The sequence below is a fragment of the Chlamydotis macqueenii genome, chromosome 2 (assembly GCF_036417535.1).
Source record: "Chlamydotis macqueenii isolate bChlMac1 chromosome 2, bChlMac1.mat, whole genome shotgun sequence".
In the NCBI taxonomy this organism is placed as follows: domain Eukaryota; kingdom Metazoa; phylum Chordata; class Aves; order Otidiformes; family Otididae; genus Chlamydotis; species Chlamydotis macqueenii.
In genome coordinates this window covers 54,265,689-54,278,302 of record NC_141557.1, presented here as the reverse complement: position 1 = coordinate 54,278,302, position 12,614 = coordinate 54,265,689, and the positions used below count along the sequence as shown (strand labels likewise).

Genomic DNA, 12,614 nt, shown 5'->3' with positions numbered 1-12,614 from the left:
AGGCTGAATTTTAGCGATTTTTGACTGTTGACCTTCTGTAGAAAAGGACCTAGTGTTCCATGGCATCTGTGCTGTAAAAAGTACTGTCTGGGGGGAGCCCATTGCCCTTCAGTGTATTTGATCCCTTGAACACCTAAATGGGTGTCACATTTGGAAAATCGCTGACACACGTCTAATTTTTTGAATGTCAGGCACCTGCTGCATGTACCACTGAGTGGACCTAGAGAAAGGTGTTTCTGCAAAAAAAAAAGATGAATTTTGTGACCCACCTCTTTTGAACAGCCCCTTTAATTGAGTTGCAGTTTGAGTCTTGGGTGGGAGAAATTTGAGCTGGCTGGAAACTGCAAGGTCAGCAGTGTTGTGGGTTGTTGCTTACTAAAAAGTTCTGCAAAGCTGGTGCTATTATGAGAATACTGATAATAAAAGTAAATAAAATTATGTTTAGAAGTTACAGGGTGATGATGACATATGTAAAAGGTTTTGTTTGTTGGTTTTTAGCCTATCACTACTTTTATTTCAGATTATATGTGGCAGCAAGAATCATTCTGCTTGCTATATAGTATCCCATTTAGTTCCAGCCATTCATTTCATTGCATCCCATACATGCCGTGCTTCCATTAAGCTTGATTAATACCAATTTCTCTGCAGCCGTTGCCTCAGCATGAGTAAGGTGATGACCGTATTTCCTCTTTATACAGGACAGTGTCGAGGCAAGGGATAAGGAGACAACTGGAGTTGCTGAGAAAGAAAGCGAGGTACATATGAACAGCCTCGAGAGTGTTGGTTGGGCTTCATACCTTCAAGAGAATTGTGGCAAAAAAATGTATTTGTTCTTTGCATGTCAGCAATATGCAGGCAGATACGATGCAGCTGTGACTCAGCTCTGATGTCTATTCTAACACTGCATGGATATATCTGTATCTGTGGTTATATATTCTAACACCAGAGCACCTCTCATTCGATGCAGAAGCTGTCTTAGAAACCACCTGTTGCAACAGTGTACAGTGATAAACACCTCAGGGCAGCGAACAATGCAGCTCTGTGGTAGAAGGAGGTATAATGCTGTTTCTGTTGACATTTGGAAATACGATGTGTAGATTCCCAGTAGCTTTTACACTTTCCATAAATTAGTTTGCCTGTCCTTCCCGCAAACGTCTTTATAGAAAGAAAAAGGCTTTGATTAATCATTTATTTTTCTTAGCAAAATATGCCCTGAACAGATATTTGAAAATAATCATGTTACAAGTTTGGTTTTTTTTGTTTTTTTGTTTTTTTTGTTTTTTTTTGCTAAAGCACAAATCTGACATCAAATTAGATACAGTGAAAATCAAATTATAAAGCAACTGAAAAGCTCAATGAGATACTTAAAGCTGGCCATGTGCGGACTCCAATAATTGTATTTCACTTATATTTCTTCAGAGGTGATAAAACTACTTACCCTGAATCCTTCTGTACTAAGGTGAAACTGTAATGTGTTCAAATGTGCACAGAGAGCAGCACAAGAGGAATTCCTACATACTAAACGCAGGAATAGAAGTAGGGAATAAGAAAGAGATTGTAACTCCTAGTCCTTAGCCACTTAGCATTTGTATCTCGAGGTGCTGGCAACCTCCTTTGTTGTTGTTCCTCATTTTGGTGCTACAATGCATACAAAAAGGTCATAAACTGTTTTCCATTCACTTTGGTTTCAGAACATCAGCTGTCCAAGCTTGAGTTTGTTACCCTGCTGTAAAACAGCATGAGCTTTGCTAGAGTCAAGGAGATTTCTGTGGCTCCAGGGTATCCCACTGTCACTGGGAAGCAAGTTTGGGATTCAGTGGTGCCGTACTCCTCACCAGCACTGTCACATCCATGTAGAAATCAGTGGAGTCACACTAGCAAGAAAGTACAGGACAGGAATGGTACATCAGGCCCAGCATGGTGCTGGCACAGTGCAAGAGTGTTGCATTGCTTCTCTAGCATTGGCTCATCACTCCCAATGAGTCTGGTCCAAGAAGAAAAATGCAAGAAATTCCTCACTATCCCATGAGCACCAAGGCTAAGTCTTTGAAATGTATCTTTCCCCTTTTTTCTAATACCATTTGTCCTTATGAGGTTGAGGTCTCTTCCCTGGTAAGTTTAACCCCGTGTTCTGTTTGAAATAGCAGTATTACTGTGTACAGAAGAGCTGCCGTAAGAGGTCGGGCTATTTGCTAAGCTGACATCTTGGTCTCCGGTGGAGGGTGGTCCCTCTGATACTGTAACTTGTGTAAGAAATTCTTCAGTAGTACCCCAAAAGTCTTCCAGACTTTGCAAGCAATTGAGGTACTCCCTAAAGCGTGATGATTAGTTCCTCCTGCCATTGTATTAGCTAGCTTAGCTGCAATTATGACCAGCTGCAATCATAACCAGTCCCTTTCTAAATCCAGCCATGAGGCAAGATCTTCAGCTCTGGAAAACCGGCAGAGCTGAGGGAGCTCCTCTGGCAGACCCCCAGCAGCAGGCTCAGTACCCTTTCTTCTCCTCTCCCTACCCTCGTTCTTGCTGCTGCCAAATCTGTGGCCTCGTGTTGAGCTGGCAGCGATGTTACTGAGGTGAGGGTGCAGCTGTGTGAATCAGCAGCATCCTGGGTAAAGTAGCACTCACTTCTGCTGCCATTAAAACAGCAAAGTGGTTCTTCTGTCACAGCCTTCATTATACTGGGTGATGCTTTCTTTGCTCCCTGTGTGGCTGGTATAATGGGACAACTGTCCAAATTTCAGTAATGCTGATAGAGATAGTTAATTTGGAATACTATTAGACATTCTAATATTATTGATGATCTATGGAAAAGAGGTTTGTAGGGTTGGTTTTCAATAAGAAGTAAGGTAATACAGATAACTGGATCTGCAAGAATGTGGTCCACCATAGCTGGGTGTGAATTCAGTGGGATGAGCCTCCCTCTTTTTTTTTCTTTTTTTTTTTCTTTTTTCTTTTCTGTACTAATCAAATATATTTGAGGTTGATAGTGAGGTTCATTCTGTGCTACCTCACATGCGCTTTTGTAAAAGCTTTTTTTAATCATCTAGCTTGCATTGTTTTCATACTGTAAGACGCAAGGACAAATGATTATGCAGTTGTGAGCTGTGGTACACATTCAGTGACTCATGGCTACAGGCTGTGAGAGTCACCCTTTCACTGCAGAGCATTTGAGAGCCGATTCATGTGAATTAGTATTCTCCTCCTTAGTGAAATAAAATGGGCTATACAAATCCAATAAATAGAAAAGAAGTGTTGATCCTAGTCACAACAGACAGCAAAATCAATTTCTGCAGCATGCAGCATGTATAAAATCAATCTGATATGCACACTGTTCCCCCTCTTTCCTACCAGCCTCTTCCAGGGCTTTCACACTCATCATTTGAATATATTCTTGGGTGAAGGCTGCTAAAATTCATAATACTGTGAATGGCAGGCTTGCATGCTTTACAAGTCACAGCAGAAGATGTCAACATCTGCCCGTGTCTTATGTTACTTCTTTTTGAGAGGGCATGCTTCGTCAGCAGTATTTTCAATTTAAACTAAAACTTCTCCAGTGATTTCTACAAAACACTATAGTGTTTTCTGCCTTCAAGGACTCCAGAAGAATTTATTTATCACATCAATTACAGCAGTGAATAGGAGTAGTGCTGAATATTAGATAGTGCTAAAAAACAATGCCCAAAGAGTGCCCGTGAGTGCAGGTAGCTCAAGTAGAGTTCAGGTAGCTGAGTTAGCCTCCTCCATGGAGGAAAGATCAAACTGAGGTAACAAAGAGCATCAGGCTGTTGACTGGAGATCAGAGAGATTTCTGCTAACTATGGCTTGACATTGGGGCCTAGAAAACAATTTTTCTTCAGTGCTTTTACTTTATCCTGGTGCTATCTGACATAACATTAAAAATTCCACGTTGAAGTTAATTGGGTTAACAGAATTAGTTTTATCATTTACCTTCCACCCTCCAACCCTTAATATTAATCCACTGTAAGTATCCAATATACTACTGTAAGCATATACCAGTATATACCAATACAAATACTAGGGTGATACATAGATTACAGGAACATAGATTACAGATTACAATTAGATGCAATGAACAGCATCCAGTTTCTGCTGGATGAAGGATTCGACATTGATCTATAGGGAGGTACTTTTCTATCCACCTTTGACAGAGGTTCCAGGTATTCACCTGCAACAAAAGATGCATTAACTTTTCAAGATGGACTGATCACAAATTATTTTGTCATATCCAAACTGAATGGGCTTTTATGGATGTTTCTTTTCTTTTTTTTTTTTTTTATACTGACCTAGCTATAGATCTTTATAGTTTTGTTTTGTTTTTTTTCTGATACCTGATGGAATCCGAAGACTTCTGATCTTTATCCAGCTGCAGAATATATTTGCTTGCTGATATAGCCCAGTTTGAAAGTCTATCTATTAGAAAGGAGTGTGTAACTAAGGCAATATTTTTGAAGCCAGCCCAGGTCTAGAGGTAGGTGATAGTAGCTGGAGAAGGCCTGGAGCCTCTTCCCGAGAACGCACTGCACTAGCAGGATCCTGTAGACGTCTGGACAGCTTGCGAGCTCCCTCACCTCAGCAAAAACCTGTGGTGAATTTCTTCCACTATACAGCTTGAAGGCAAGAGAAGGAAGAAATACTAGAGCCTTAGCAAATTGTTACTCCATCAGTAACACCTGAGGATTCTGCTAAATGTGCCTAGGGAGGTTTCATAAATGTCTCTCTCCCACCTGTTAATCATCTCCACCGTGTAAACTTTCCCCTATGCTCGCCACACAGTGTATTGGGGCAGGACGGCAGCCCCTGGCACTGCTCTCCCCTACAAATCAGGAGAAACCCCAGTGAAACCAAGGCCATGGGGTGGCTCCACCCAGGGAGGTCACAGAGCAGAGGCTGGTCCATGGTCTCTCCAGCAGATATCCAGAACTCATATCCTGAAAGGTCCCTCCCTCTTGTTTTTTGTAGGGGGTACCTGCCACTGAGGGGGTGGCAGCAGAAGACGGTGCAGCTGTGGCAGCAGGAGCTGGTGACGGCGCTGCTACTACTGACCAGGAGGGTGTTGCTGAAGGTGACAAAGCTCAGGGAGAAGACAAGGAGGCTGATGCGTCTCAGGTAACTCATGTCATTGCACGGGAGAGTGCGTTAGGGGAGTTAGAACAGATGCAGCAGCCCAGGAGAGGCAAGGCTGCTGCAGCTCTGTGCCCCGATGTCCAACCAGCAGCATGGGTGAGGCTCTCCTATGATAGCCCTGGGAAGGGCCCACACAGGGTGCCCCTTCTTCTGAGTCCTTAATTTGGATTGTGTCTGCCTTTGTGCCCCTGTGCTCCCCTGGGCTTGTGGAGATGAGACTTGATGGGCTGATGGCTCCTGTGATGTGCATGGGATCAGCATGGGCAAGGTTTTGTTTGGGGTCCCCCTCCTGCTGTTGGCTCTCTGTGCTCCTCTGTGGAGATAGGTTATGTGATAAAGCTCAACAGGCCCTTCTGGCGAAATAAGCAAAGTAAGTTATGGATTTTTTTTGCCTCCTGGCACCATGTCCTATCAGTAGCATTACTTTGTTTTACATAAATCATGGTGGCCAAGCTATGTATCTGCATCTGGCCTGCTCCCTTTTCTTCTGTGACCTCTGAGGAACTGGGGAACAGCTACTAGAGCCAGTTGCCACCTCCTGTCATTGCACATTGTATTTCTTCTGTGCATCAGAATAGGATGGTCTGGCACAGGACCGGTGAACGTGTTCTTTTCAGGTTGGATGCTCCAACAACTTTCATTAAATGCTTTTTGTCCTAGGCTTCATTTTTGGTCAGATGCTACCTACTTTGCCTTTTTGCTTTCTCTGCTTCCAGTTACATTGCTGTAAATAGGAGAAATCCCCTCAAACCAGTCAAGGAAATAGGTCATGTTCCGTTCTTCATCACCTTTATATTGCTATTATCCTGCTGACTTGAATTCCCAAAGAAATATAGGACAGTGACTCCTGGAACTTCTGGCTTTACCCAAACCCACCCAAAGTTAAGAGCAGAGTGGAGGAGAAAGGTCTGTTAATTTCCATGCACACTGAAAATGAAACCCAAACTCCCTGCAGAGCATTTTTATTATTTACTGCAAAAATTTGTGGTAATAGAGAAAGTAGACTTAGAGGAACAGTGAAAACAGGGAAGGGATTGCGCCTTTACATTCTTGCACAAGTACTGTTTTCTGTCTTAATGTGAGAATCCACTGTGGAGAAGAAAGAAATCCCCATTCCCGTATTTGCCCTGTGCAATGAACAAACAATTGTGAAATAAAGTACTAAATACTCTTATGGTGCTTTTTTGGTGTTTGGTTGTTGTGGTTTTTTTCCCCCCCAGGAAAAGGTCAGCAGCATCCCTTCAGTAGTAATAGAGCCAGCATCAAACAATGAGGGGGAGGGAGAAGAACACGAAGTCGTCATGAACGAGTCCAAAGATGCTGCAGCGGAGGTGGGCACTCAGGGCACTGACACTTCTCCCAGTGAAACTTCACAAGTTGGAAGTGAGCAGAAACCCACTGAAGAAATGCAGGCTGCACCTTCTCAAGATCAGCCTGTTCCAGCAGAAGACACAGCTTCTGCGATGCCACCTGGCTTTCTTTTTAAGGTCAGCTTCTTCATTCTTCTTTTAGACATCCCTTCATCCCTCGCTTCTGTGGATGTGTCTGTTTGTGCAGGCAATGTGATGATTTCTTGAGGCCAAAGGATCCTTAGTTTAACAGCCAGACACATGCGCACACAAATACACACAAACACAACTTTAATATTGTGATGTTGCTTTACACATGAAGTCTGAGAAGGTATATTTTCTGCACACCGTTGTTGCTGTGCATATCCTTATGTAGCTGTAAGACTCACTGAAATGCAGGAACCCTTTCATCTCCCCAAATTACTACTAAAAATTAATATATTGAGTAAAACTGCACTGCCACAATTAGTCAGCAATATTGTATGATATATGCTAACAGTAATCAGATTTATTACTAATATATTTGATCTTTAAGGTCCCTTCCAACCCAAATCATTCTATGATTCTAGGAATATTAAAAAGTGGCATTTTTCTGGCCTGAAAATCTATAGTGGAAGTTTTGGTTCTATTGGAAACCACGGGACTTATACAATTCCCGGTAATGAAGCTAAAATGTCATTCTGTGACTTCAGTAATATTATAGTTATAAACTGTTAGGGTAATCAAACAGAAAAGTTTAATGAGGCGTAAGAGAAATTCTCTCCTTGGCTGGAAAGACCCATAGGGTTTCCTAGTTCACAAGGTTCTTTGATAATTATTCTCACGTCAGAGTCACTGAGCAGCAGAAAAGGTCCTTGAGGATGGATGAACTTTACATGCTTCCTGTTATAATTTGCGTAGTTCAGACTAATTAGTCCCATAGCACTCCATAAGTATGACATTCCTCTTGGTCTGTTCTCATGGCTCAATATTTTCAGCAAACTTTTGAGAATAACACTAAGGTGAGGGTGAACAGTATTGTGCAACAGTGACTCAGACATGCTGACATAGTTAATCTTTTGTTTTTCATCACACTCTCTTGGGTCAGACGTAAATAAGGAGAAGCAGAATATATCCCTGCCATCTGGTTCTTGATGTCTTTTTCTTTCATTATTGCAGAGATACCATGAAACTGGCTGTGCTTTGGGAAAATTAGACTAGCGTATCTCTTAAGGACGTAGAACCATTTAGTTAAAATAGTGTATTCACAATGACATACTGATCCTGCCAATGTTCTAATAATCACCCCTTTGAAAGACAGATATTTTTGGCATGCCAATCTGCCACTAAATGGGAGCTCTTTCCAAGGCAAATGTTAAGTAGAATTCCCATTATTCGCCTCCTTTGATCACCTGTTGATATAAGTGCTGTCCATCCCACTCAAATTTCCATGGATGTTTACAGCAAGAATAATATCCAGTGGCTACAACAAGAGAATGAGAGAGAGGCTGAAATATCAGTTTCTGGGAGTCTTTCCCAATATTATTTACAAAATCTTGCCACTGCTCAGTCAGATCTAGTAATGATAGTGGGGAATGAAAGCAAGTTCCTTACACAGAGGAATAAGGGTGGCAGGACCTGTCTGAGAGGCAGGACTTGTGGGGTATCACAGCATCATCTGTCGCTGAGATCCTGTGACTTTGGGAAAGGATCTCAGGTTTCCTTCGGTAGTCTCAGGAAGATTTAATTAAGCTGTTCCTGCTTCCAAGGATGTGAACAGAAAACTTTGACACGAATCAGTGTCAACATTAACAATTTGAATATACCTACCTATAGCCTCAGGTTTGCATAAAGAAGGCACTTTTTTTTTTTCAATAAAGATTTAACAGAGAATTTTGTTGAGAAAATATCTCCATTTAGATCATGTCTACATGTTTGGTGTTACTTTCTTCAGGTTGAAGTTCTACATGATTTCGAGGCAGCTAACAGTGATGAGCTTAATTTAAAACGAGGAGATATTGTACTAGTAATTCCTTCTGAGACCACAGCTGATCAGGTAAAAACATGGTTCTTTCTTTTGTTGACATTTTTCTTTGTCTCAACCTTTTTCTCACTGATTATAGTTAATGGGAATGTGTATTCAAAATGTCGTTACTGTTAGAAAACATGAAGATTTTAATTCTGTCTTTGTACTTGGTTTCATTTGAAACTAAATGGCACAGCTGGCTACAACTGAAGTCCCAGATATATGCTACTACCAGCATCCAACCTCAGCGTATTTTCTGGGGCTTTTTGATGCTGTTTTGTACTGGATTTTATACAGGCATACATGAACAGACAATATGGAAGATGACTTACAAGCTGTGCATTGTTGCTATATATAATTTTGTCTTAACATTGCAACAGAACTGATTACATGATCCCTAAATGTTCAGAGTTTCTACATGTGGATTTGCAGAAATAATAAAAATTCACCCACAGAGGGCGCTGAGACTGCACACAAATCGTGCTGTCGGATGTATGGAGGTGTTGCTATGTGTGCTGCGTGCCTCTAAAGCTAACTCTGACATCTAGAAGCATGAAGTTGAGTTAAACAAGAGTTTAGGTTCATTTGTTTGCTTTGTTTTAACAATGTGTTTGGGGTGAATTTTTAAACAATTTCATTCAATGTGTTAAATTGAATTTCAATAAAGTGAATTGTTTTTTGACCAGTGCTTTAAAAGAGAAGACCGTACTGTACACTGTTAGCACCAGCCACTTCGTGAACATTTGCTAGTGTCAGAAGTGTTGGTGAAAAATCTCCTGTTGATTTGGGGGCTGGGAGGTGGGGGACTGGGTCCTGCCTAGTGAGGTAGCTAAGAGTGCTGCTCTGAACAAAGAACATTTCTTAAAACAGGTTTAAATACTAACCCCCTAAGCACATATGAGTTCTAGGAATTATATCTGAAATTGTTTTGATGGCTGATGCTGTCCAAAGGTAGGTAATAACCAGTGTTCATGATCTCAGATGAGCATTCTTTCAACACATAAGAAAAATAATTGTTTGGGTTTTTGTGTGTGTGTGTGTTTGTTTGTTTGTTTGTTTTCAGAATAGAAGTTTTTTCTTTCAGCAGGGCACTTTGTTCTTTTTATAGGGATAGACTCTGTTATCCTTACTCACACTGCATCTTACCTCATGGGCAGTTCAGCTGATTTCATTATAATTTGCAGAATAGCACACTACTGTAAGGATAGTAAAATCTGTTCTTTGTCTTCAGTCTGGTTTTATTAGGATGTTATCTATTAAATATGCTTAATTTTCACTTGGTGAATCCATGAAGTATATTCTTCTGTTGTGGTGTGCATCGAAATCCCATTAGCATTAATTGGAGTAAATTGTGTGCAATGATGGAGAAAATAAACCTTTATGTATTCATGTTTCTGAAACCATTCTGGTCATAGCTTTATTACTCAGTACACATTTGCTCTTTGTGTTTAACATCACCATAAAGCTTAATCTTTTTGTCTTTTGCCAGGTACTTTGTTGATTTATATATAGTCTTTTTGTCTTTGTTATTCTTTATTCTTCAAAATTGACCTATCTAAAACCATAAATTCTAATATAGCTGGTAACATCAGCCTGTGTTCCCCTTTCAAAGTGAACCAGTCCTACCCAAGAGCTTCAATTTTTCCATTAGTCTTGAGTGGAAGTTATTATCCACTAAAGCTGTTAATTCCTTCATACAATCTGCTCTGCCTGTGTGAGAAAGCTATAGTTCCTCTCTCCTTTCTCTCAGACATTCTACATGCTTCAAAAACGTCTCTCCAGTTACATGTACCCAGTTAATGTCATACATAAGCTGTATCTGCTTTAATGATGCTTATTCTGGAGTAGAGAACCAGTATACCACCACCACATGCAGCCACTGGACAGTCGTGACATGGTGTTGTATGTGGAGGTCTGTCCAAATTGCTCTGTCTCCTTGTGCATTAGAAATTGACTTTGCTCTGGCTCCTCTTGAAAGGAATAAAGCATAGAGTGAGTGAAATGAGTTGTTGATCATTCACAAATTGATTTTATTCCAGGTGGAACTGATAACACTTAAGAGATCCCAGCACTTTCCAATAAGAAACCTCTCTTTTGACTGCTTGGGCTGCAGATTTGGTTTGCAGTTTTGCATGTAAAATTCTGGCTTAGGTTTCCAGGAATTTTTGGTAAAATAGTTGAATATCAACTAAATTTGAGTTTCTAGAGATAGTAACTCCACAGGATGCAAGAACTGGTATTTGAATGAGCAAAAAGAACTCTCAGGAAAAAAATTCAGATTGAAAACTATTCCCCTCCCTCTCCCCCCATCTATGGTTTTGTCTAATGTTTCTGGCCCACTGGTATGCATTTACTGCACAAGTTAACCAATATTATCGTGAGACCTTTCAAAAAGTTTCAACAGAGATTTGCACAAATGCAGATCTGGTGTAATACTGGATGACTTGGAAGACTGATTATCCAATTTTGAGTTCAGCCAGGGGTTAGACAGGCTAAAGGCCATACAATATGCCCATGGCATACAATATACTCAGTCTCACAAAACTGTGGTCTGGCAGAACAAAGAAAACTGTCTGTGCAAATTCAGAGCCTGCTTTTTAGCCAAAGCACCAAAACATTTAGCCATGTGACTCTGAAATGTCTTCAGATCTGAAGCTCACAGCAAGGAAGGGGAGAGACTTGACGTTTAAGAGGCTCTGTCTTTTTCTTCGCAGGAGGCTGGCTGGTTGACAGGCATTAAGGAATCAGAGTGGCTTCAGTACAGAGATGCAAATAGTTACAAAGGACTTTTCCCAGAGAACTTCACACGCCATCTGGAATAGTTCTCCGCTCAAGCAGATGAACGTGGTATGAAGCTCAGTCAGTAGGTTTTTAACCTCTTTGAAACACAGGAGCCCACCTTTTTGTAGTTTAAGCTGTTAATGGTTTACAGACTGGTGCCAGACAAAGCTTGTTGAAACATATCAAAATGAGCATGAATGCAAACAGTTAAGCTAGAGATTTCTGAAGCAGTACCTGAAAAAAAAAATAAAATAAAGAAATGTCCTTATTCGTTCACACGTATGTGGCAACAGGTTTGTTTGTGCTTTGTCAGAGCTATGGTGATCCTGTATTTGGTCCTTTCCCATGAAATCTGAAATTAGCCTCCTCAATACCAAAACCTTAACTTCTTTGCACTAAGTGTATTGTATTGAGTTGCACTGCAGAAGATTTAATTAGTTATCCTGTAGTAATGAGGTCAAACTATTATAAGTTTCATGTGTTTAAAAAAAATAATTGACTGCTGCAACGGTTTTCAATGTTATTTTTGGACATGCATAATATATATATACACACAAAATAACTTATATGTGTATATATAAGTGCATATGGATATATATGCATTTTCACAACTTCATCATAGTTCTTTGACTGTGTAGTATCATCGGTACATGCATTGCTCTTTCACTGTCTGGCATTACAGGAAATTGTTTTGTTCCAGAACAAAACTAGCTGCTCCATTGCCAAAACATGATACAGTATTTGTGTTTGTAATGTGAAATTTTCCTTCTGAGATGATGAATAACATCATGTTCAATGCTGCTAAACCTTTGAGAAGGCATGGCTCGGCCTCCCCTTCCAGCTGCAGTAGTTACAATGAGATAATCCAGAGGGGAAGCTGTTATGACGCTAATCTATACTTTTTTATTTAATTGGCTGAATAAATTAAAAAAGAAAAACAGAACTAATCTCTGAGAAGAAATAAACACAATATATTTTCACTATATGTATTTATGCAGCGTACCTTCACAGATCCTTTTAAAATAAGATATATGATGTATCCTGTATCAAAAAAATAATCTGTAACTTATGTTTTCCAGTGCTGTGTCATTAAAAATAAACCTTTGATCCAGATAAGTTGTTTCATCTGTGATACTTCCGAAGTTCTGTAACACTGAAGTTTGTATAGTCTGTGTTGTATTAGAGGATCAAATCTTAATTTAATACCTCTTTTTCCAAAGAAACACAGCGTAAGAGGTGCACTAAGTTCTTGCTCCCAACCCTAGTCATGGCCCGAGCTCCAAAAAGTCTGAAGCTCAGCACTTCTCCTAGCTGGTCCTCCTGTTCCAGACTCT

At 40.3% G+C, this 12,614-nt stretch overlaps 1 protein-coding gene across 3 annotated transcripts in view; it reads left to right on the top strand.

The window, feature by feature from the left end:
- The window catches only part of AMPH (amphiphysin), a 135,169-nt gene extending 122,773 nt beyond the window's left edge, over positions 1 to 12,396 (top strand). For 2 of the 3 annotated variants that reach the window (XM_086741696.1, XM_086741695.1), the window contains 5 exons: positions 699 to 755; positions 4,981 to 5,127; positions 6,366 to 6,632; positions 8,428 to 8,529; positions 11,214 to 12,396. In XM_086741696.1, the coding sequence (XP_086597822.1) occupies positions 699 to 755; positions 4,981 to 5,127; positions 6,366 to 6,632; positions 8,428 to 8,529; positions 11,214 to 11,321 (681 nt within the window). In that variant the 3' untranslated portion in view covers positions 11,322 to 12,396. The remainder of the gene's footprint in view (positions 1 to 698; positions 756 to 4,980; positions 5,128 to 6,365; positions 6,633 to 8,427; positions 8,530 to 11,213) is intronic. The other variant, XM_086741697.1, reaches the window with a different exon arrangement.
- The last annotated feature ends 218 nt before the right edge of the window (positions 12,397 to 12,614 follow it).